This window comes from Octopus bimaculoides, chromosome 3, assembly GCF_046866305.1.
Source record: "Octopus bimaculoides isolate indiv1 chromosome 3, ASM4686630v1, whole genome shotgun sequence".
Lineage (NCBI taxonomy): Eukaryota > Metazoa > Mollusca > Cephalopoda > Octopoda > Octopodidae > Octopus > Octopus bimaculoides.
Window position 1 is genome coordinate 10,514,595 of NC_142930.1, and position 25,168 is coordinate 10,539,762.

The 25,168-nt window shown below is 34.5% G+C and overlaps 1 protein-coding gene across 1 annotated transcript; it reads left to right on the forward strand.

Moving 5' to 3' along the window:
* Nucleotides 1-1,012: 1,012 nt before the first annotated feature.
* Nucleotides 1,013-23,970, forward strand: LOC106883940 (adenylate kinase 2, mitochondrial). The gene is made up of 5 exons (XM_014935090.3): nt 1,013-2,507; nt 13,692-13,737; nt 18,582-18,772; nt 22,112-22,279; nt 23,708-23,970. The coding sequence occupies exons 1-5, from the start codon at nt 2,403-2,405 to the stop codon at nt 23,936-23,938; spliced, it is 741 nt and encodes a 246-aa protein (XP_014790576.1). The 5' UTR covers nt 1,013-2,402; the 3' UTR covers nt 23,939-23,970.
* The last annotated feature ends 1,198 nt before the right edge of the window (nt 23,971-25,168 follow it).

The window sequence follows — 25,168 nt, forward strand, 5'->3', positions numbered from 1 at the left end:
TGTGTGGTCAGTGGCTGGACCTTAAAAGGTCTGGAACCAAAGACCTCGAGACGAGGAGTAGCTGGGTTTGTTATAAGTAACAGTAGGCTCAAATTGGATTGTGAACAGGTTGTCTCACGTGATCTTATTTAGGGGCTTCGGCTGGTTATACGCTGCATATTGGCGCGATAGAGTAAGAGAAAAATTGTGCCAATACCAACCAATCAAGTAGTGGACACAACGGGGTCCAAATAGCAGCCAAAGGCTAGCTGTTATCTACTTCGTTCGTATGTACGTACATACAATAAGGGAGAGAGGAATTTCACTTGAGTGTACGCTACATATCGCTGCCTTAGACGTTCAACAACTGTATTTTCTCTCCTCTGAAGCTTTGACAATGTTGCAACATATACATCACCTTGAAAAACCAACGCTAATGATTCCTTTTAAAATTGTTTCAATGTTATGCGAAAAATTACACTAGAATTGTTTCCCCAAATGCTTTCAATCCAGTTTTAACAGAAAGATTTGGAAAGTACTAGATGAAAGTTCTCTGGTAATTTTCTTTCATGTAAATTAATGTTTACGTTAATCTAAAAAATCTGCCAGCAAAATCTTATAAAATTCCTCAATGTTCTAAAAGATGTAGTACAATTTTATATATTATATATGGAGATAAAAACTTATATTTGCAATCTGTCAACCCTGGAAGACCATGAGTGATGTTGTACATACATCTTTGATCTGTTCATCAGGGTCGATTTGCCAGTACAGGGATAATAGTTCAACCATGGAGAAAAACTTGGCACCTTTCATTTCCATGCAGATGGTTTTTATATTCAGAGATGGAAATTTAAATGTCTGTATATGATTAAGAGTACTTTATAATCTGCGCACCTAAGAAGCCTCTAATCTTTTTGTCGTGCCTAAACGAACAGTGCTTTTTTAACACCTTCATACAGATTACTTAGATAAGTTTCGGCCGAAGTTCGACAAGGACATATCTAATTTAATAGCACCACCTGGGAGAGATACAGTCAGCTCTTGGGCACTCCAAAATATTAAAGCGTGATTGCGGGGTTGGAGCACTGGAACAGCTAAGTACGCTTCTGACTGAGCATAATCTGTTACTTCAGTCAGGTGAGACTGTAGTAAGTCATAAATTTTCTTGTCAGCAGTCCAGCACCAACAGTGTGTCTCAAAAGCTATAGGTTGAACAATTCAATGAAACAATTCAGTGTAACACGCAGATCTCTAACAGTGCTAGATGCCACGAGGTTTCGCCCGACGGAAGAGTGTATGGTTGTTGGAATGCAGTCTCTTTACTGAAGTGGATTAGGTTGAATTTTTTCTCGTTTAGTTGCATATTATGCTTCTCCGCCCATTGGATAACAGCTAACAGATCAAATTGAAGATTTGTCTGGTCTTCAACCTTGTCAATTATTATTACAATATTACAACCCTGGACATTATTATCATTAATGTAATCCTAATTCTATAATCTTATTAATTCCTTATAAATCTCGTTTTTGAACTGAATAACCACTGGTCTAGTAGGACAAATTTTATCTTCAGTTGAAGGAATTTAAGCAATAGATGTCCTGAAATTATCAATTGGTCTTAGACCTTCATACAAATTAAAACTAAATGAAGACACACATCAACTAGATCATTGCCAATCAATCCAAAGTTACAGAAACCTTTAGCAACTACAAATTGATGAGAATGAGAATTAGTATAACTAATATACAGTCTAATCCGCCAATAACCTGCAATTCTGGTAATACAAATTAGTTAACAGAACAGAAAAGGAAACGTTGGATGGTACGGTTTTTGGTTCCCTTCATCTAAGAAAAAGGCAGGATGGTCACGGCTAGAAGCTTTTTGGTCATAGTTCTGTTTGATCAGAGTTGACCTAGGACTAAACAACAACTACTATTACAGTTTATTTCAATTACTAATGCAGTAGAAAATTACAACCTGTTTTTTTTTCTTATAATAGCGCATCTCAGACATTATGGTTATATGAAAAATCAATATTTGTGATCGTTAACAAATATAACCATATAACTATAAAATTGCCTACAGAACAACTATCTTAATATTTACTTTTGATAAGAGAAGACTGTACTTATTGGAAAATATTTATTTTATATTGTCAAAGTCCATTGAATAATTAGTCTCAAAAACCAGTTTTGCGTTGAACAAGAAAAATTAAGCGACCTAAATAAATTTACATGAAGTAAATTATGTCCCTTTCATAACAATCACGCATGCGTTAATTTCAAGCACTCTCCGTATCTTTTTATTGACGGCAGGGTCCAACTGCAAAAGTTAAAAATTACATCTCTGACTGCTTTATCGTTTAAAATCATTTCCTTCCCTTCCTTCGAGTTTAAAAGATTTGGCGGAGAAGTTAAATAATGGCCCCATTACAAAATGTACAGACTGCTGAAAAACCAGATGAGCAGACGCCAGGAGTAAAGGCTGTATTACTTGGGCCACCAGGTTCTGGCAAAGGAACTCAAGTGAGTTTTTTTTTTTTTTTAATTTCCAATGTTTTCCTTTTTACTTATGGTTTAATAAAAATATATTATCCTATAAAAGTAAATTGTTTTGAAGAATTAATTATCATATTTGAATTTTTTGATATTGCCGCCACAATCTTTGTGAAACATGTTTATTGGAAAAATCGATTTAGTATAAATGACTGTTGACCTACGTGCGTGATTTGTTTTTGAAGTTTAGTGAGAATACACTTACTGTGAAGGGCGTTTTCTATCTGAATATATTTAAAATAATACATTCTTATGCTTCAAACAATATCGTCTCAATAAGCACGCCAACATTGTTTTATTTCCGATTTGAAGTTTCATCTACTCAAAAAAAAAAAAAAAAAAAACCTGGACGTGTCATATTCTCTCCAATCTTAGCAATTATCTCTCTAAAAGCCTAAAATCGAAGAATACTGTTTTTCTGTTCAAAAATAGCACAACCTTTATAACCTGTTTGTCCTTTTCTTATTGAAAAGTTAAATCGATAATTATTAACTATATTAGTAGATATAGATGAAGCAACATAATTTCAAAACAGATATTTATAGTTTTGATAATATATTTCAATTTATTAACCTTTTAACCTTTAACATTAATTTTTAAATAGAAATTATCATTATTTATTAATGAAATACATATTCTACTAGATACTACTACTTAGAAAGTAATTTATGCACGACATTCAAATGTTTTTTTTAAACATATTATTTACAACATTTTTTTCATTTTACTTAATATCAGATTAATGTTTTTATGACACGACCAATTTAATATCTAATCTATTTAGTAGGTCTCATGTATATTATCAATGCTTATTTTATGACATGAATTAAAAGTATGTAGGTCGACAAGCTACCTTTTTAAAACCTATCTTTTGAACAGGTTTTGTTGTTTTTTTTATCACTTTCAAGGTTGTTTAGTCCTAGATTAACCTTGATTGAGCAGACCTGTTATCAAAGACATTCCAGTCATGGCTACATCATCTTTTTAGGAGTATGTAAACTGAATTGTATAATGTGTCACTTCCTTATGGAAAGACAGTTAGTTCTGATACGAGGGAGATTTGACTGCTATTTTTTAGCCGTTGATTGATCATCTAGAGATTTCTTCGTTGGCTCCAAAGTAAAATTCTACGGCAAACAACCTCGCGACTTGATTATCACTTTAAGCCATTTTATTTCACATGATTTGTGCCGCTAGTGTCCTTGAGAAGGGCATGCATGTCTCCTTCTCTAAAAATATAGGATCGTTAAACTTTATATATTTTAGAACATATTAAGTTACTAGTTGTTCTGAGTAAACTGTTTTGGGAAGGCAAGGAAAAAAAATGAACTCGATTTTTTTTCTTTTCATTTCAAAACTACAAATAAAATTAAAATAATTGAGAATATACAGATGTATTTGCAAACTATCGCCACGCTGGAACACTCGCTGTGAACTAACTGGATTGCTCGACTTGCTAGAAATAACAGCCAAATCTCTTAATCTACACCCTCCTGTCTTAGCAAAAGAAAAAACATCTCGAATAATGTAGTTCCTAAAACGATGTGATGGTCGTGTTTGGAGCGCCTTTGTTCATAGTTCTGCTCAATCAGGGCTAATGTAAACGACTGTCGTCACTTAGTTTTCTGTCTGTGATATTGAATGATGCTATTTGGAGCCTCTACTTTGGTTACACGTCTACATCAAGAAATCTAGATAGACACCGGTGATATGCTTTCCTCGTAACTTATATAGCTTAATCTTTTAACACCCTACCAAGTTCCTACACAGATTATTCTAATCGGCATACAATATACAGATAGCAAACAATTATTTTTATCGTTAGTCACAAGAAGAAAACAGCGCCGATGATTTCAGCCGGCCCTTCTGGACGAGTAAACTCGATGCAGTCCATGTTTAGTTTGAAATTCTCAGTAACCTTTGCAAATAAAATAAACGTGACACGAGTGTCGGTTGGATTCCAGAGGAATTTGAAAAGGATTGACTAGGAAATGTGTTGTGTACGACATCCGGTGGTGAGAGAGAAATTTTGAATGAAAAGAAGAGAAACCAGTTCGGGTGAATGTATGCAGTTTACTAGTCCAGTGCAGAAGCTGTAGTTGTAGTGGTAGGAAAGGCATAGAAAAGAAATATTGCGTGTGAGCCAGCGAGTATAGCATGTCAGTGAGTGAATCTTTGTCAAAATGGCCTTTTGGATGCTGTTTAAATGAGCTGTGTGTAGCAACTGCACTGCATAGATGCCATATATATTTATGTCGAATATTTTCAACCAGATACTATTTTTGAGGAACCGAAATTCAAAATACAATCCTAAATGCTGTATCAGTAGCAGAACCCCAAATGATGTGTTCGGTGAATAAAGAAAAGAAAAGTAAAAAAAAAACAAGGATTACAGCAGTGATACTAATGATTACCTAGTATATGCATGAAAACATCCAAGTATATATGGTCCCATAGCTGCTATAAATATTTAGACTTGTTTTAATAGCATCTTTCAAAGATTTATACCTATGTCAGTGATACTCTTAACAAATATACTGTGTATTGCAGTACTGAATTTTTACTTCTAATTAGAAAAGCAATCCTGTTTAAAGTTATAAATATTAAAATGTAAATTATAAATATGGTAACTGAAAATTAATCTGTACACTTTATCCATTTAAAACTGAAGTAGAAATTTAATACAGCTTCAAATTACATTTACATGATAAATCTTAAACATTTCAAATAGTAGAATAGTTTGACAGGATCCAATGCATCTGAGATCTACATAATGCTCCAATGTCTGCATTGGTATGATTTCTATTGCTGGATGCCCTTTCTAACACCAACCACTTTACAGTGTGTATTGGGTGCTTTTTTTTTTTCAGTGCACCAGCAGTTGTGAGATTGCCACACATCTTGCAAGATTAAGATCTTCGACTGAGTGAGGTGACAGTAGAGATAGAGGTGGCATTAAGGCTGGGAGATGTGGAATAATGTATGAGAGAAATGTTCAAAACAGAGGTTTCTTGCTGTAGAGGAACTATATGGCTACTCAACTTGTGGAAGAAAGGGTGGGAATAACCAGAGTGGAACTAGAAAGAGGTAAAATAGTGGTGATGAGCTGTCATGGTGGATCCTCAAAGTTGAAAGGGAGTAGATGTGAGTGGGAACAGGAGAATAGGAAGTGTTTGTGAGTTGAGATTGTAAGAGTATGTAGGGGAGTTAGAGATAGGGAATGGGTTAAGGGATGAATATAATGAAGAACAGGTGTTGAGGGATAATAAGTAGGGGAGAGTAGATGACACCTGTAGAAATTGAGTGGGGTTGAGAGATGGATGTAGTTTATGGTGGATTAAGAGTGGGGATAGCCAGTGATACGTATGAGTTCGGGGTAAGGTAGGAAGAGTGGCTGAATAGTAATAAAGGTACAGTAAGTAGAGAAAAGTGGAGGCGCATGGCCTAGTGGTTAGGGTGTCAGTACCATGATCGTAAGATTGTGGTTTCGATTCCTGGACCGGGCGACGCGTTTTGTTCTTGAGCAAAACATTTCATTTCATGTTGTTCCAGTCCACTCAGCTGGTAAAAATGAGTAACACTGCGATGGACTGGCATCCCGTCCAGCTGGGGAACACATACGCCATTGAAACTGGGAAACCGGGCCCATGAGCCTGGCTAGGCTTTAAAAGGGCGCATTTATTATTTATTTAAGTAGGGAAAAGACTAGTGAGAGAGAGAGATGTGGTTGAAGGTGATCAATGCAAAAAGTGGGTATCGAGGACAGTATTAAAGAAGGTAGGATGGATAACAAAAGAAATGCATTCAGGTAGTAAGAAAGTGAAGTGATATTAGGAAAAAGCTTGTCCTATATCTTCATCAGCCTCCTCTACTTTAAGCTCAATTTACACTAAGTGATCAGTACTTTTTTATTCAGCTATCAGCTATCTTCATCCATTTGCATCACATTTTGCTTCATAAGGTTGTCAGCCTACAAAACTTTAATCCAAATATAATCAACTGTATCAGTTTGGGAGGGCCTGTAAGGATCAGGAAGATTATCCATCCTCCACTGTCTATAAAATTTTAAAAGCACAACAGAACCATATAGGTTTGATCAAGTTAAAAATATTGGTGACAGAATCAGTTGCGTAACCTTACATTATCATTGGGTGATTACAAGTCTGACACCTGTTCTCGATAGCTAGCTGAAATATCTAGAATACAAGTGTTTTGAGACAACAAATTTCCTACAAAAGACTTAACTCACAATCTATTCCATTCAGTACATTACCTTAACATATTTATCTAAATTCATGTCTACTAGCAAGAGAGAGATTCTCTGTTTGAATAAAGGGTAAATCATATGGTGCTTGTGTATAAAGTGTAATGTTGCATAGTAAGCAAAATATAAGCTTTGGGCAGAGGCTGGAAAAAAATATAGCATGCACAGCTGGGTGTGTAATGTTAAAGTACATGAATAATGTACAAATGAACTGAGAGAAAAATTGGATATAAGGAATCAAATGTTGTGCTCAGGAGAAAAGATTATAGTAGGTTGGACATTTAATGTGTTTGGATGATAACAGCTGAGCAAAGAAGTATTAATGCATGCAAGTGGAAGGTAGCTGTGGAAAAAAACCTGGGAGGACATACTGAAGACCATCTCAACAGACTCAGTCTCATTAAGTAGATAACATTGGAAGGCAACAAGTGGCAAGCTGCTATGCTGGAGAAGGCCTGGCCAAGTCATGCAAGCAGGAGAAAATGAACATAAAAAGGATGCTGGTGATCCACTAGAGTTATTTCCCTTTGCTCATTTAAAAAAAAAATTATGCACATTTTACTGTCCTAAAATTAACTTTTTCTATATGTAAAAACTCTTCTCAAATGATCAAAACAGGCTTGAGTAGCTATATTATGCTGATGAGGCCCACTAAGACTGAAACATGTTCAAAGTTGTCCCTCTGATAGCAATTACAGATCAGAAGTGTGTAAATAAATTTGCTGTAAAATTAATTCTTAATTTCATGAAATTATATCAGTACATCACCTCTTAAAGTATTTATCTAAATTAATGCTATTGATCAAGTTGAGTTATTTCCCTTAGCTCATTTTACTTTTGTTGTGCTCTATTTTATTATTATATAAATTTGATGAAGTAGTGACATTCCCAGAAAAGTGAGTCTGCATCTGAGTTCAGTTCCTGATTGAGTTAGTTCACTCTACTCACTTCTTCCATATGACTTATAATCAATTGACAAAAGAAGGATAGATTGTCTGAGTGCGTAGCTAGCTGTTAACATATCAGACAATGACTAGTGATCTGTAATCCATTAGGGGTTATAACATGTTTTCTGCAGGTGGTCGTTACATCATATTGTTTTAATTTCCTGCTTCTTGTTCCAAACAATAATCAGCAACCTTTAACATATTTAAACATAGATAATTCAGATTTGGGTGTTCATAGTTTTTACAATTGTTCTTTTAGCAAATATTTCTCAAGTACTGTATGACCTAAATACATGTATGATTATCTTTTAAATTTGAATTATATCTATTAAGTTGTAATGAATGAATTCACATATGATCTATGAATGGTAAACTTTGAGCTCTAATATTTTAGATGACAATATATATTTTTATGTAACCTATATAGTTCCTTACAAACAGGGCTAGTTTAGCTGTTTCTCTATAGATTGAAAAAAAAAAAAAAGACAAAGCTCCTCTTACAGAGAATTTTGCCTTTTAGCTATATTCTAGTGTTTACTTCTGAGTTGCTTATTGCTACATTTCATTATTTTATTATATGCTAATTAATTGGTAATTATCAATTATTTTTGCAAAAAAATTGCTTTCAGAACCACCAAAATTGACAAGACCATATTTCCAGTCTTGTGTTAATAATTAACTAGCGTATTTCGGGGTTTCTTTAACATCACTTGTTGATGAAACTTTGAAATTTATTTTGATTTTCTTCAAACTTTAAGGCCATATGAATAGTATTTAAACTAAACAATAAAGTTTTATTTCACCTTGTTATTAATTGTTAAATACAGCTCTTAATTACATTTCTTATTGTATCTAGTATTTTTATTTTAGACCTCAAGGAATGTTGAACTCATCAAAATTGATAAAATTAATGTTATTTTGTGAATGCTTGTATGTCTGATCACTACAGCTTACTTGCATTATCTTGCAAAGTTAATTTATAACCAGGTTATTTTCCTTTGCAACTGCTAGGTCTGCAGATTTTTTAACTATTTTGTTGCGATCTCCTGATTATGTTTTATAAAACATGCTCATTTCATGATCAAATCTACAAGAAGAGTACTATTTCATAAAGAATTTGACAGCATATGTTTTTATACCTGTTCGGTATCTGAAGATGATTATGGAATACAAAAATGAAAGCCAAGTACAAATAGAAACCCCAGAACTATTTGTAATGGCTCAATCTGGTTTAACTGTCCAGGCAAAATCTAAACTAACAGAATTTTTTAAATGTAATTACAAGTCCTTAAAGTACAAATAACTTGTTTTCATAAGTTTTGAATTAAAATCTTCTACCAAACCTTAGTCACAATTTATGCTCCTAACACTAGCTGAATGATAACTAAGTTATTGTACTAAATTCTTTGTTATATTTAAAGCAATTGAAAGAAACACAGATCATCTCAAAATAAATACAGTAACAAAAGGGTTAATTGCTATTTCCTTAAAAAAAAACCAAAGACTCAGCAGTAATTGTTAACTCTCACTGAACAGAGAGATAATTTTAAAAAATTAAGAATTTATTTCCCAAAATATATTTCCATGCTCACAGGAAAATTTAATTGTTTGCAGACAAAAGGAGAGCTATGGTTATATTTCCCTCTGATTGAACCTCATTGGCAAATCATGGTTAGCTCAAGCCTGTTTTGATTAAATAGCAGCAGTTTACCCATATAGAAAAAGAGCTGTAGATAGAAATGCCAATTACTTGAAAATTTTTTGCATATGTTGCTGCCTGTGTAAAATATTTACAAACAATCCAGAAATTTCTCCCACAAATGTAGTTAGTGTATCATAATTAATCATTTCCAAGCATGACAGTAAAAACTGTTAAGTTACTGATTTTTAATATGACATTTGTGTCATCTACAATGCTGTCATAATATTTTATGATTTTTCAAATGAAATATAGTTAAACAATTGCTTTTATTGATCAGTGTTCCATTTGACATTTTTGTAGTATTCTGAAATTAATACACCCATATATTTGGGCACAGTAACTGGAAGGTTGTTAACTGACTGATCACATGATCACTAGCCAAATATTACTTGTTACTATAGTACAGGTGTGGGCAACCTTTTCAAGAAGCAGGCCAAATGGGACTGATACATCATCAGACAGGCTGCACTACTAAAAGAAAGAAAAAAAATTCAGAAAGTTCCATACACTGCAGTTTGCCCATGATTGCTATTGTGTTACATCCCAACACTAAAAGTAACAGTCAGCTATTCTCCAAATTACACTCATTTATCTTTAAAAAAAGAACTGGACACATTTCACAATGTATTTCTAATACACAAAAAAGCCAGGATGTTCATAGATCTGGTATGAGCTAACATGAAGTTAAACAACAATAACAACCCCTAAGTCAAGTCATTAGACTTCTATCTCTAGTCTGCTTGGCTAAAGATTCCTGTTTTATATATATATATATATATATATATATATATATATATATATATATTCTGTTTTGATAATTTCATCAGAGTTTCTTATTTTCTACATGTCAAGTGCTTGTATTCTTGTCGTCCCCCCCCCCTAAAGATTGTGGTGAAACATTAAGAAACCTCTTAATATCCACTTCCAGTGGTTTTTGAAGCTAGTGCTTAGTCCTTTTTACTTTCTGTTTTGGGAAGATATTGTCTTTTTCATTTCATCCTTTGCACATTCCAAATCTAATACGGATTGACTGGGCTGGAGTGGTTAAGAGCTGCTCAAAGTATTCATCCTTTTTTCTTTCTTTTAAACTTGTTTTAAGAAGCTCTCATCAGCATTTCGTTATAAGTTTTGATTTGCTTAAGCCTCTTGTTACCATATTTCTGTTGAAATACTCTTCATTTGTTTCAATTAAAATTTTAAATAATGAAGAATTTATTAAAATAACTTTATTTTAAGCTGGTGTTTGGAACATAAATTAGCAAAGAAATTTTCGATGAAAGGTTTTGATAAAGATCATTTTAAAATGAGTTTGTATCATAGAACCTGTGATGGTTTCAGGCAAGTTGATATCAAAAAGGTTAAACTGGTCTGAGGTGTTTCAGATACTATTATTATTATTATTATTATTGTTGTTGTTATCATTGTTACTATCATTATTTTGATGAAAACTCTCAGCTTATTTTACTGGGTATGATGGAAAGTGTCCACTGCCCACAGCCAGCAGACTAAGGCAACACTTGTTCGTTGATCATACTTCAAGAACCCTGCAGAGAACTCTTGCAGTTCCAAGCAATGATGATTTTTGTAGGTGTTCTATCTTTACATTTGTACCAATCTTTTTGAGCCGTGCTGGTGGTTGGGTACTAATAATTCCAAGTGTGCCAATCACTGTTCGTATCAAGTTCACTCTCATCATTGCACATAACCTGCATATTTCCCACTTCAGTTTATCGTAGTTATTCACTTTTCCCTTTTTTCTTCTTTGATCCTGTTGTCACCAGGAATGCTATGTCAGTTATCTGGCATGTTTTTTTTCCTTTCTGTTCACTACAATAATGTCAGGTTTCCAATGTCTAATTTGATGGTCACACTGAATCATTGCAATCCTCTTTCTCAGTAACTCCTGGGATTTGATCATACCATATCTTTGATCTTTCTAGGCCATAATTTCCACAGAGCTCCAAGTGGATCATTCTTGCCACATTGTTATGTAACCTTTCTTATTACACTCGTGTCAATTTTGAGCATTCACTAACAATGTGCAACATTGTTTCAGCCTTCTCTCACCACAGATTCTGAATTTGTCGCGCTCAGTTGTTTTATCATTTCTGCACTTCTCATAGTTTGTCCTCAATGTTTGTTCTTGAACATAAGCACTTCATTTATTATTCTTATTAAGGCAGCGAGCTGGCAGAATTGTTAGCACGCCAGATGAAATGCTTATTAGTATTTCGCCCATCACGACATTCTGAGTTCAAATTCCACCAAGGTCAACTTTACTTTTCATCCTTTTGCGGTTGATAAAATAAGTACCAGATCAACACTGGGGTCGATGTAATCAACTCATCCCCTCCCCCAAAATGATTATCCTTGTGGAAAAATTTGAAACTATTATTATAATTATTATTGTCAGTAAGGTGAGGTTGGCAAAAATTTGAAGTGATTATTATTATTATTATTATTATTATTATTATTATTGCGTTAAAAAACAAATACAGAATGGAAGCAAGCTAACGTGAGTTTATAAACTCTATTGGTTCACTATAAATTTTGGGGGTTCAGTCCCATTGTGTGGCACCTTGGGCAAGTGTCTTCTACTATAAACTCAGGCTGACCAAAGCCTTATGAAAGCCTGTTGTATGTATATATTTGTGTGTATGTCTTTGTGTCCGTGTTTGTCCTCCCCATCATCGCTTCACAACCTGTGTTGGTATATTTACATCCCAGTAACTTAGCAGTTCGGCAAAAGAGACCAATAGAATAAGTACTAGGCTTAAAAAATAAGTCCTGGGGTCAATTTGTTCAACTAAAAGTCCTTTGAGTCTGTACTCCAGCATAGCTGTTGTCAAATGACTGAAACAAGTAGAAGAATAAAAGAAAATATATCTGTGTGTTTGTGTCTGTGTTTATCTTCCACCACCTCTTAACCAGTGTTGGTATGTTTACGTTCCCATAACTTAGCAGTTTGGCAAAAGAAACCCTTAGAATAAGTACCAGGTTTTAAAGAAAAAAACCCTAAGTATTGAGGCAGATCCATTTGACTAAGACCTCTTCAAGGCAGTGCCCCAGCATGGCCAGTCTAATGACTGCAACAAGTAAAGGGTAAAAGATGAAGATTGTAAGCTATCAGGAAAACTTATTTTGCTGTTTGCATTATTCTTTTCTTTTATTTTATTATTTGTTTTAGTCATCAGACTGTGACCATGCTGGGGCACTGCCTTGAAGAATTTTAGTCAAATGAATCGACCCCCAGTACTCTTTATTTTTTAAGCCTGGTACTTATTCTGTCAGTCTTTCTTGCTGAACCGCTAAATTATGGGGATGTAAACTCACCTACACCAGTTCTCAAGTAATGGTGAGGGACAAATACAAACACACACACACAGATTTATATTCAAAGGGCTTCTCTTAGTTTCCATCTACCAAATCTACCTTGGTCAGCCTGAGGCTATAGTAAAAGACACTTGTGTAAGGTGCCATGCAGTGGGACTGAACCAGGAACCATGTCATTGGGAAGCAAGCTTCTTATCACACAGTCACTCCTTTCATTTGTATTTTTGGATACATTTTATATTTTACTAACCACTCCATACTTTTTTCTTTTCTTCTACATTTAAGATGATAGAATTAAAGTATCCTAGTTTGTGATTATCTCTTGTTTTATTCTACCATTAATTCAAGATCCCCTGAAGTTTTATTACTTATTTGCCCAAACTTGCTTTCTGAATTTTATAGACATGGATTGTGTGGAAAGTTTAAATGACAAGCTCTTCACATACATTAGTAAATCTCTTTGAATGGAGAGCTGAAACAAAGGAGAGTTTCAGAACCATTTTACCTCTATTGTTTAAGCTGTTTGCTTTCATAGTCTTACAGCAGTTATTTTATTGTTACTGGTAAGATTAGTGTTTAATTTTATTGAGCATTGACTTGAAGGCATAGAAGAATGCAAACATTAACTGTAACAATGAAGGAAAGTAATAATGTGTTGTTGAGATTCCTAATTGTGAGTGAATTGGAAGCGTAAACATGAGCTGTTATGTATTTGATAAGTAAGCAGAAGCTCTATTAGCCGCTTGCTCATAATTACTAGTCTAAATATTCCTTGAATAAATATAAATATCTTATATTTTATGATATTGCATTTGGCATGTTCTGTAGTTTGATTTTGTCTTATGAGAATGCTTAACTCAATATATACTTTAATTACTTCATCAAACAGTGTTAATTTTTACTTTTAGGCTCCATTACTGGCGGATCACTATAAAGTGTGTCATTTATCAACTGGTAAGATCTTTATATATTCAAATATATTCTTTTATTTTTGTTTCAGTCATTTGACTGCAGCCATACTGGAGCACCACCTTTAGTTGAACAAATCGACTCCAGAATTTATTCTTTGTAAGCCTAGTACTTATTCTATCGGTCTCTTTTGCCAAACCACTAATTTATGGCGACGTAAACACACCAACATTGGTTGTCAATTGATGGTGGATGGGACAAACACAGACACACAAACATAAACATTTATATATACACAATGGGCTTCTTTCAGAACTAATATCAGATGTTTTATTAGAATTTATATTTGTTTTATAATGGTAAACTCACTTAAGTTATAAAATAGATCTAACAGTAAGACCAATCAAGAAACAGCACTAGATCTTCTTTAAATTACTGTATCAAAAAAGAAATTGGATTACATAGTGTTATATACTTTATCTAAATAAAAGGTAGGCTGGTCTTGGCTGGAAGATCTTTCTTGCAACATAAGCCTGCCTCGGTATTATTTTTATTGACATAGAGCCAAATAAAGGAAGTGGTTCTGACAATAGAGCTGCAGGTATGCTGGGGTTTTTTCTTATCTTTAATCAAATATCTGCTGTTCCAATTATGAACCTGATTTTACTGGCAGTGTCTTTTAGCTCCTTCAAATGCATAGTGGTGTTCTAATAAATAGTGAATAGTATTTTGCTTAAGCACAAGGCATTGGGTGGAGGCGCGTGGCTTAGTGGTTAGGATGTCAGCACCATGATTGTAAGATTGTGGTTTCGGTTCCAGGACCGGGCGACACGTTGTGTTCTTGAGCAAAACACTTCATTTCGCGTTGCTCCAGTCCACTCAGCTGGCAAAAATGAGTAACGCTGCGGTGGACTGGCGTCCCATCCAGCTGGGGAACACATACGCCATTGAAACTGGGAAACCGGGCCCATGAGCCTGGCTAGGCTTTAAAAGGGCGCTTTTTTTTTTTTTTTTACAAGGCATTGGATGTAGGAGGCAATGGTTATAGCCAATTCTCCAAGTTTAGGGAAATGGCTGTTTATTAGTATGTGTTAAAGCTAGAAATTAATGGTTGTGAAGGTTTGAATTTGCCTTTTCCTCTTTTTAAAGTTGAAGTTAATTTGCATAATTTTCTTGTGTGCTTTGCCTATTAACTAATTAACTGATTTAAAATCTATTCCATTATAAATTTTTCTATCACAGCTTTTAAGTAATTGAATCTATGTTTTGAATGATCAAATCTGTTACAAATTCATCAATTAGTCAATATTGACTCCAAATTTCCGTCTGTTTTTACATTCCAAGTTCACATTCCGCCAAGGTTGACTTTGCCTTTCATCCTTTTGGGGTTGATAAATTAAGTACCCCTTCCATACTGGGGTTGATTTAATTTCAGGCCTTGTTCCTAGAGTAGAAAAGAATATTGACTTCGAATTTCTGTACGATTACTCTAGTTTATACTTACAAATACATAGTGCCAAAATCAATCACTTGGAAGTATACATTAGAGGTTATATCTTTGATACATGAAAAGGCAAATGATTGCTGATGGAAGGTTTCCATCACAACTGCTTCACCAAGGTTAACTTGAGTGTAAATAACTGTTTTCTGCAAACAATTCTCAATTTGAAGAGACACTTACATTACATATCCATTGGAGCATACTGGCTTCATTTCTTGCAAGCTTATGCATGTCCTCAGCAGTCACAGCCCCTGTTTCACTGCCATGTAGCATGGCTGTTCGTACACATGCATCATACAGTCTGCCTTTTACTCTGAGCAAGAGGCCCTTTGTCACCAGCAAAGGTAAGAGCTCTCTGAACTTTGCCCAGGCTATTCTTATTCTAGCAGCTATACTTTCAGCGCACCCTCCTCCGCTACTGACTTGGTCACCTAGGTAACGGAAGCTATCAACTACTTCTAGTTTTTCTCCCTGGAATGTGGCAGAAGTAGTTCTCTGCATATTTTCAGTGTTTATTGCTCCTGAGCATCTGCCACATACAAAAACTATCTTGCTAGTTAGCCTTCCTTTCATATTGCTGCACCTCTTATGTGTACGTAGCTTACACTGGGGACATCGTCTTATAGAGTTTCTACCTACACCTTTTCTACTGATCGAGCAGGGCCATCTACCTGAAGGGGTTTGTGGTTTGCCTACTTTCCTACTTATTAGGCCCTTTGATTCTAATCCTTGCTTTCACACCTGAAACTTCTCCTCTAGTTCTGATAGTGACTCAGCAATTAGAGCTAGGTCATCAGCATAGAGGAGCTCCCAGGGGCATTCTGTCTTGAATTCCTGTGTTATCGCCTGGAGGACTATGATAAATAGGAGGGGGCTGAGGACTGAACCTTGGTGGACCCCTACCTCAACCCGGAATTCTTCACTGTACTCATTGCCAACCCTCACCTTACTGACAGCTTCCCTGTACATGTCTCGCACAGCTCTCACTAACCATTCATCTATCCCTAGTTTCCTCATTGACCACCAGATAAGGGATCGGGGGACCCTGTCAATTATGAATATATATATATACACACACATACATAAAGCTATAATATTGACCCAAGTGGGGGAACAGCAACTCAAATTGACAACAGTATGGTAGATAGGGATTAGATATAAAAGTAGGAAAAGCTACTGGACTAACTGGGATAGTCACTGAGATGGGCAAAATGGGATACATGCCAAACGGTCACAAATCAGGTAACACAGGGAAATATTGTGCCCACTGACTGGTATAACAGTACCAATGTGAATGTGAGCTGCTACTAGGGTAAAGGAGATATTTACTAGCAAGAAAAAATTACAAAGCCATCAAGTTATTGCATCAGGCTACGAAGCTCAAGGAAAGAGTTATAGTACAATTGATTAGGAACAGAACTAACCTAGATAAGATGCAGTTTGGTTTTATACCCTCAAGGGGTACCACAAATGCCATCTTCTCATGAGGTAACTGCAAGAGAAATTTTTGATTAAGAGTAAACCACTAAGTATTTGTCAGCATGTCAGTATGTGAATGGCTTTTGAAAGCTGTACAAACTATATACAAAGGTGATGTCAGTAAAGTGATGGTCATAATGACTTTAGCATGAAGGTAGAAGTTTATCAAGGCACAGTCCTCAACCCTCTCAATTTATCATAAATTTACAGGCCCTCAATAGAGGAACTTGAGGCTGACGATTCTTGAGAAATCCTACTTGCTGATTATCTAGTTCTTTTTACTGAATTTATAGTAAAGTTAGAGAAGAAATTCCAGATATGAAAGCAAAACCTAGAATTGAGAGACTTTAAGATAAACTTAGCAAAGACTATGGTGCTAATAAGTAGTAAAAAAAAAACAGGACCCTGGTACTGTCAAGGAAAATGGTCTGGCTCAGTTGGTAGGAACTCTGCATGCTATACTTAATGTAAATTATGCATACACAAGAGGTGTATCAGAATCACAGGTGGGCTTTGTATGTGACACATGCAACAGTGACAATAAGCACTAACAGTGCACCAGAAATAAATTCTTTTAAATGCTCAGAAAGCTCACTAAAAGTAGTTAATAGTTTTTGTTGCCAAGGTGACATAATTAATGGTTGTTCTGAATGTATATTACCCAGGTAAGAACAAACTGAAAAGATTTTAAAGAATTATTACCTCTGCTGGTTGTAAAAAGCTTTTTCCTTTGAGTGAAGAACAGATTGTATGATACTGCTGCATGGTAACACAATGTGGGCCTTGCTTTATCTATCATACTACTGTCAACTCTCACGGCCAATCACTCTGTCCCTCTGCATTGTGATTAAAGTAATTGACTATAGCATGTTCCCTTATAAGACTTAGAAGTCACTTTACTCGCAATTAGTAAAATTATGTTGAATTAAATCAACTACTTGAAAATAGTTGTTAATCCAGTACTTCAATTATTTGGTGACAGTGATTTATCAGTCATTTGCAAAGTGTTAAACTCGTATACCAGAGCAGTACAGTTTCACACTGTGGAGATGATGATGATGTAATATGAAGTTCATAAAGTGCAACTGACAATTCGTTGTGTTCTGAGAGCTTTTTTCCCCTCATGATTTGCTTTAGTCTAATAAGTGTAATAGAAGAGAAGGCAATCTAAATCCAGTCAATTCATCAATCACCACTTTTTCAGTGGGGAGAAAGTAATTTGATAAGAAACAACCTTGTTTTGCCAACTTTTAAGCACAAAAGCTGTAAAGATAAGGTGCTGGATTACTAGCCTCAGCAGTTATGTGCCCTTGAGCAGTGTACATAACTTTTTATCAAGATTGCTTCATTGACAAAATACTGTTCACTCTTTTCTTAGTTGAGTGAGTTTTTTTTTTATCTTTTAGATAGGATGTAAGGTAGTACCCATGACTTGTGATAGGGCCTCTGAAGGTGAGAAGAAGGAAGATGTCCTCAAACTGGAAACTTAGTCCAAACACTTGCAACAGAATAGACTCTGCTAAAGGCACCCAGCGTACCCCATCTGGGTATTAAACCAGTCAGTGGGTTAAGTCTCCCACCCAGCAATAGTATGGACATCCAGCATGGGAAAATATATGTAGAAAATGTTTTGTTAATAAAAATGAAATTTTAATGATAGCAAGTTACAGCTAGTCATAATTAGTTCATTATTTTAATTTCCTAATTAGTTTTCGACAAGTAAAATTAAGTGTTGTGTTTACAGGTTGAAGTTTACAACACAACACCTGCAGCAGTATACAAATATAACATTGCATTTATGAAAATAATGCAATATGAAATTTTTAAGAGATAAAGTTGTTTACAGGTATCTACCTGTCTGTCTTGTGTGTTTGTAAAATTTAAATGTTTATAAAATTTGCTTTTTTAGGGGATATGTTACGTGCTATGGTGGCCTCTGGATCAAAGCTTGGAGAACAAATTAAAACTGTAATTAATGAGGGAAAACTAGTTAGTGATGATTTAGTCATTGAAATAATCAGTCAGAATTTGGATAAAGAAGCATGTGCAAATGGATTTTTGCTTGATGGATTTCCAAGGAATGTTAGCCAAGCAGAAGCAGTAAGCATTTTTTCTTTTTAGTTATCTAAATTATGTATATTGTTTTTTGTGTCTGTTCTGTTTATTCACAGTTCCTCCGTTTTTTTTTTTTCTGATGATGATGTTGATAATTATAATGATTTATAATGATTATAATTTTTAGTTGTAATATTGTTGTTGTTTAACCCTATGATTGAGTAGGCCATTCCAGTTTTTTATAACCAGGATTACATTGTCCAACACATCCTTCCTTTAACCCTTTAAACCAACTATATCAGGCCCAAATATACTATATGCTTTATGTTCAAACAAGGCAGATTTGGTCTCTCATATTTACTCTGCAATTTTCATCCTAAAACTAAACAATGACATCATTAAAATCTAAAAGCTACATGATAATACATGATTAATTTAAAACTTTGTGAATAAATAATCATTACATTTGATAAAGTAACCTGACTGCTGAAGGGTTTAGGTGTGATTTGAGGAAACTTAAAACTTCTGTTCTTAGCAGGCCACTATTTAGCCGTACCTTTGTTGTCTCAGCAGCTATAGTGTGCTAGAGGCAGGAAATATTTTAGAAGTGATAGTGAGTTGGAGGGTTAATGTTGTATACATCATCATCATCATCATCATCATCGTCGTTTAACGTCTGCTTTCCATGCTAGCATGGGTTGGACGATTTGACTGAGGACTGGTGAAACCGGATGGCAACACCAGGCTCTAATCTAAATTTGGCAGAGTTTCTACAGCTGGATGCCCTTCCTAACGCCAACCACTCAGAGAGTGTATACATGTCTATGTAATTTCTTCAACTCCTCATCACCTCCTTTTGTCATCATTATTGCTATCTATATTAGAGAACATTCATTTCACCTAATATTTCCCTGCCTCAGTCCATTCTAACACTTTTCATTTTCTCTAGTTTCATTGATGTTGACCATTCAAATTTGTGTGAACAATTAAGCGTTAATAGAAAATAACAATTACTCCACAGTGATCTACATCTCTTTTTCACTTCATCTTTCCCTTCTATTCTTTTATCTCCTTTGCTTTACTATTCTCTTTACTTTTTATCTTCCTTCTTATTCTCTTTCTATACACACACACACACACACACACACTGAAGAATTTTTTTTGTACCCAACAACCTGCAGCAGCTGATATCCTATTTGCTTTCTTGGTTAAGTAATAGAATGCCTTAGTCTAAGATGAGTAACTCTTTGGTTCCTGACCCTCTGTTGAGTGTGATTTCCATTCCTGAGCGTTGACATGAAAATCCCTGAAAAACTGACATTCATCAATTAAACCTTAGAAAATGTTAATAAATTAAATAAGCTATGTCTCATTTGTAATTAGACATCTCTTCTCTTACTCCTTTCATCTTCTCTCTTTAATTACATCCAGTATTCCTTTCCAACAGATTTATATCCATTGCCAATGGATATAATAATCCTGATATAATATATCAGGATTCTTTTCCTTCTTTGGAAAATCCTTGTATTCTGCATTTGGCCTCTGAGCTGACAACATATAAGCTGTTTGTATTGGTATGGTGGTTCTCTCTACTGAATGCAGGCCAACATCCTTAACAGTGGTGAAGGTGTTGTCAACAGGTGTTGGTGATTAAAATACTCAACAAAATTGTTACATATATACTCAAGTATACAACAAAAATGTAAGTGTCCTCATGCCATCATCCTGTGAAGCCACTTGTAGTGATATTTACTAGTCATCTGATCATTCTTGTCTGTTCCTTCTAGGTACCTACTGTATGCAGTAATGAGTTTTGGGCATAGAACTGGCACTCTTCTTAGCATCATATTGTGATACACTTGTGAGTGGAGAACTAAAGAACAGAGAGATGATGAGGTACCTCAATTGGCCCCTCCATCTCTCTGTTATTTGAGCCTTTGCCTTTATTATATTTTGGGGAAAATTAGCCTTTGTTGGTTTGATTGGTGTCAATGTAATGCTGTGGCACCTGTCCAAATACTGGATTAGTTCAATTCCAAATTGATATCTGTCCTAATACATATGTTAATCTTGATAATGAAATGCTTTGAGTAGGCAGACAAAGTTCCCAGTCACTCCAAGATTATCCCCTTCTTTTGCATTGACTACCCTACAAATGTGTATTTCAGCATTACATATTTACCCATTCTCACTATCACAAACAAGATATGATTTTTATGTCCCAGTGGATGGGTTTGTTATTGTCTTACTGACTGAGAAATTTTTGTGAGGGTCATTCCCTTATCAAGTAAGAGATTCTATTTTGGTGTGTAATAATGATTGAACTTTTCCAAAATGTAATTGAACACAGGTCTAGATTTATAGATTTTATTATCTTTATCAACAGTTGGTTCATCTTCATTTACACAGTGCAGAAAACTTCAGATGGTCATGAATCAGTCTCTGACAAATATTTTATTGAAACCTGAAGTGATGATGAAGTTAATTTTTTGTCACCAGCATTGATCATAATCTGTTTTAAGTGCTAGATTTCTATTGCAATTCTGCGATCAATATAGGCTTCATCTTCACCACAGTTACTAAATTAAAGTTCTTTACATGATAATTATTAGGCTTAGCTGCTTTGACACCAGTAGCAACTAACAGTGGCCACAATGTATGCATTTAGAACAACAAGCCAATCCACATTATCTGACCTTGCAGTAAGGTTGCCTAGGATATTTCTAAGCCTGGGATGTTCAGTAGAGTTGAAATCATCATCAGAAAAGAACCGTCAGTATTACTAACCCAAAGGTAAGCATTAGTAACATCACAATGCCTCTTTCTCCCCACCTTTGAGCAGGTCCCTTCGCTTTCCTATCATGAGCTGGCTGTAAATTTTGTATAGGAACATCTTGTGGCTTGTTATCACCATCTACCATATCATATTTGCTTTTGAAATTACTTTTGTGGTTATAATCAGAGGCGTTGAGAACCCCTTGTTATCACTAAAATCAAATCTGTCACTCAGATCTCTCATAAACTTTAGTAAAAATCACAACAGTGTCTTTCAATGTGAAACAGTTGCTGATTGGTGCAGGAAGTTCATGTAAATCATAGTAGCAAACAGAAGTAGTGGCATAATGGAATACCAGACTGGTGAGATGTAGTCAAACAGTTGTGGCCCTGGAATTCCAAGCCAGCAAGTTTAAAGTGCTAAGGACATTATTATTTCTTCTCAGTCTAATGAACTTTTTGCTTCCCTACTATTTCTAAGTATCAAGCCAAAAGACTAAAAACAACAGAATAACTAAATTGCTCTAAACAAATAATCAAAGAAACTCCTAAAATTCATTTAAAATTATTGAGACAGATGTAACTTTATTTTTTAATTTTATTTTTCAGCTTGATAATTTACTGACAAAGCGGAAAACTGCATTAGATTCTGTGATTGAGTTTTCTATAGATGACTCCTTATTGATCGAACGTATCACAGGAAGAAGGATCCATCCTGCAAGTGGGCGGTCATATCATGTAAAATTTAATCCTCCTAAAGTGGATAATATTGATGATGTAAGTTTTCTAATTATCATTTTATTTTTGATCATATTTTATAGAACCATGAAAAATTGCAATTAATATTCTGCTAAAAATAGCATCTAAATCTCTCTCAAATTACACTCCTAACATTCCAGCTATGACTATTTCATTTTTTTTTTTGCATTTCAAAGACTACATTGTCCAACATTCTTTTTTTAAAAATAGTAAAATATAATTTGAGGGATGCTGTTTCTATTAAGACAACCAGCAATATAAAAGATCTCTCATTGTGTCACACAACTGGAGGTAGCTAGACCACTGTTTATGAGATTCTACTACCACTACTTTACTCTATAGAAGAGACAGTGAAGACAATGTAGTTCCATTGCTAAATCCAAATACTACACCAGTTTAGATTACAATACAACGCACATATCAGAATAGTTCCATCATCAGTTATTTCTAAATTCCCTATTAATTTATCTTAAATCAAGAAACGATTATGATGAATGGCAATACGATAATACGTGATAGTAATAATGAAATATCATTTGTCTTACAGTTTATGTGCAAATTTTTGTTGTGTCATCAATGCTTGATTAATGTAATCAAGTAATGTTTTCATTCTTGATCCATTTGTTTACACATTTTGTACTCGTTAGTACTTTAATCCAGATACTTTTAATCAATCTCTACTTATAAACATTTCTTACATATGTTCACTCTATTTTTGTTTAAATGTCCTGATTATCAAAGGTTTCCTAGACTGTGATACATTTTCTTTTCCATCCTATGTTTTTTAGTTAGAATATCTTATCTATCTTTGTAATACAGGCAGCTGTACAACACATGATTTAAGAGTTGGCTTCCAAACCATGTGGCTGCAGGTTCAGTCCAGCTGTTTAGCACCTTGAGTCTGTCTTCTACTATAGTCCCAGGCTGACCTCAGCCTTTTAAGTGGATTTGGTAGTTAGAAACCGAAAGAAACTCATTGTGTGTGTATGTGTCTTGATGTCATGAGATAGTTGTAAAGGAGTTTCCACTTTTCCATGTAAACATGTGCAGCAATGGGGAATATTACCTTTTTTAGAAATAGGTGAGGGTTGGTGACAGGAAGGGCATCCCACCACAGAAAAATCTATCTCACTGAATTCTGTTTGACTCATCCAAGCATGGGAAAGTGTATATTTGAACAATGATAATGATAAAGATTTGTTTTTTTTTAGTTTATCCAAACATTTACTGTACATTATCAAAGAGACTGTTGATTTGATTGTTTATATTAGCATAGATTCTTATCAAATTTTCAAGTTTCCTTGTCAAATATAATGTATTATTTTTTTGTCATTAAACTGGGTTATAAGTTTTATTAATCTTCATTGAACATGTTTAGGGAATTAAGAAATTTTAATGTGTTGAATTTATAAACTAATATTAATATTGTATTTTTTCTCTACCCAGGTAACCGGTGAATCTCTCATCACAAGAGCTGATGATAATGAAGCAACACTAAAAAAGCGTCTTGAGAGTTACCATTCACAGACCAGTCCATTAGTAGAATATTACAGTAAACAAGGTATCCATGAAGCTGTCAATGCTTCTCAACCACCAAAAATTGTATTTGCTTGCATTCGAGCAGCTTTTGCAAAAGCTACTTCGAAAGACAAAGTTATGTTTTTTAGCCATAAATAAAATTGATTGAATTTTGTCTGGTAAAAACATCATTGCTTATTGTTTTTTTGTTTTTTTTTTATATAAATTCATACAGCAATTAGTCATTCAACATAAATGCACACTCCATTCAAAACAGATGTGTATGTTTCTTCTCTTCCAAAGTTTCTACCACAGTAAACTTTCTTTTGCTTTAGTTTTCAACTATGATCATCTTCATTCAGAAATAATGATAATAATATTTGTAAGGTACCACAACAACTTAAACTGAGAGCTATAGTAATATTGTGAAATAAAAAAGAATATCCTTCACTCTTCAACCATTCTTACATATGTTATCTGTATGCCAGCTAATTCTTCTCCCCAAACTTGCAGTACCTCCATAAACTGAAACCCTAAACTTCCTTCAAAAATAATATATTACTTTACATATCACACCTCTGCACACAAACCACATACAATTAAAGCTCCTAAAAAATATTTGCTACAACTGCTAGCTTTGATGATCTCTCATGCTAATGTTATGAATATATCAATCTCCAATATGACTGGGCCAGACTCACTGTTTTTTCTCTGTCTCTTCTACTATTACTACTACTACTACTACAATCTCTGTTCCTATTTGTACAAACTGCATACTACCTCCACTCAGCTGAAACACTCATCTTTCCTTCTCTTATTGTTTTTACTGTATTTCAACTCCCAATCACACTATAGACTTTTCCCTATCATTCTCCTAAATACAACCTTCTGAAATTCCCTCTCGGCCCAGCTTTATGCTACTTACATTAACTTACAGAGCATCAAACTGAAGATCAATCCCACTAAGTTTGGAAAACCTGCAAGAGTTATGTGTGTTGCTCTCTTGTTTTGATTAACTAAAAATATCCAGTATCACACTTTTAACTGGATAAATTGGAAAAAGGTTTGTAATTGAAACAGCTAAAGATTTTGCAAAATGACTCAGCAATTTATTTGAATTATTTGTCAAAGGCAATACATCCTCAAAATAGGGGTGTAATAATTCTAAGTACAGAGGGATCAAACTTTAAGCAAAACAAAAGTAGTTACAGACTCTGATATATCTGCCAAGTCAAGTGTTTCTAATGGAAATATAACAACAAAATGCTTCAAAGCTAGAAGAACATTGAATTATTGTTTGAAAGTTTGGATACTTATTCATGTCAATGCAATCTCTCCATTTCTACAGAATTTTATCAATTTTTATAATAAAATAGTTCAAAGTTCAGG

Bases quoted from the DNA above. Each gene is read 5' to 3' on its own strand.
- LOC106883940 (XM_014935090.3), top strand. From the start codon at position 2,403: ATGGCCCCATTACAAAATGTACAGACTGCTGAAAAACCAGATGAGCAG. The intron at 2,508-13,691 runs GTGAGTTTTTTT...TTTTACTTTTAG, and splicing joins GTTCTGGCAAAGGAACTCAA to GCTCCATTACTGGCGGATCA. The intron at 18,773-22,111 runs GTAAGCATTTTT...TTTATTTTTCAG, and splicing joins ATGTTAGCCAAGCAGAAGCA to CTTGATAATTTACTGACAAA.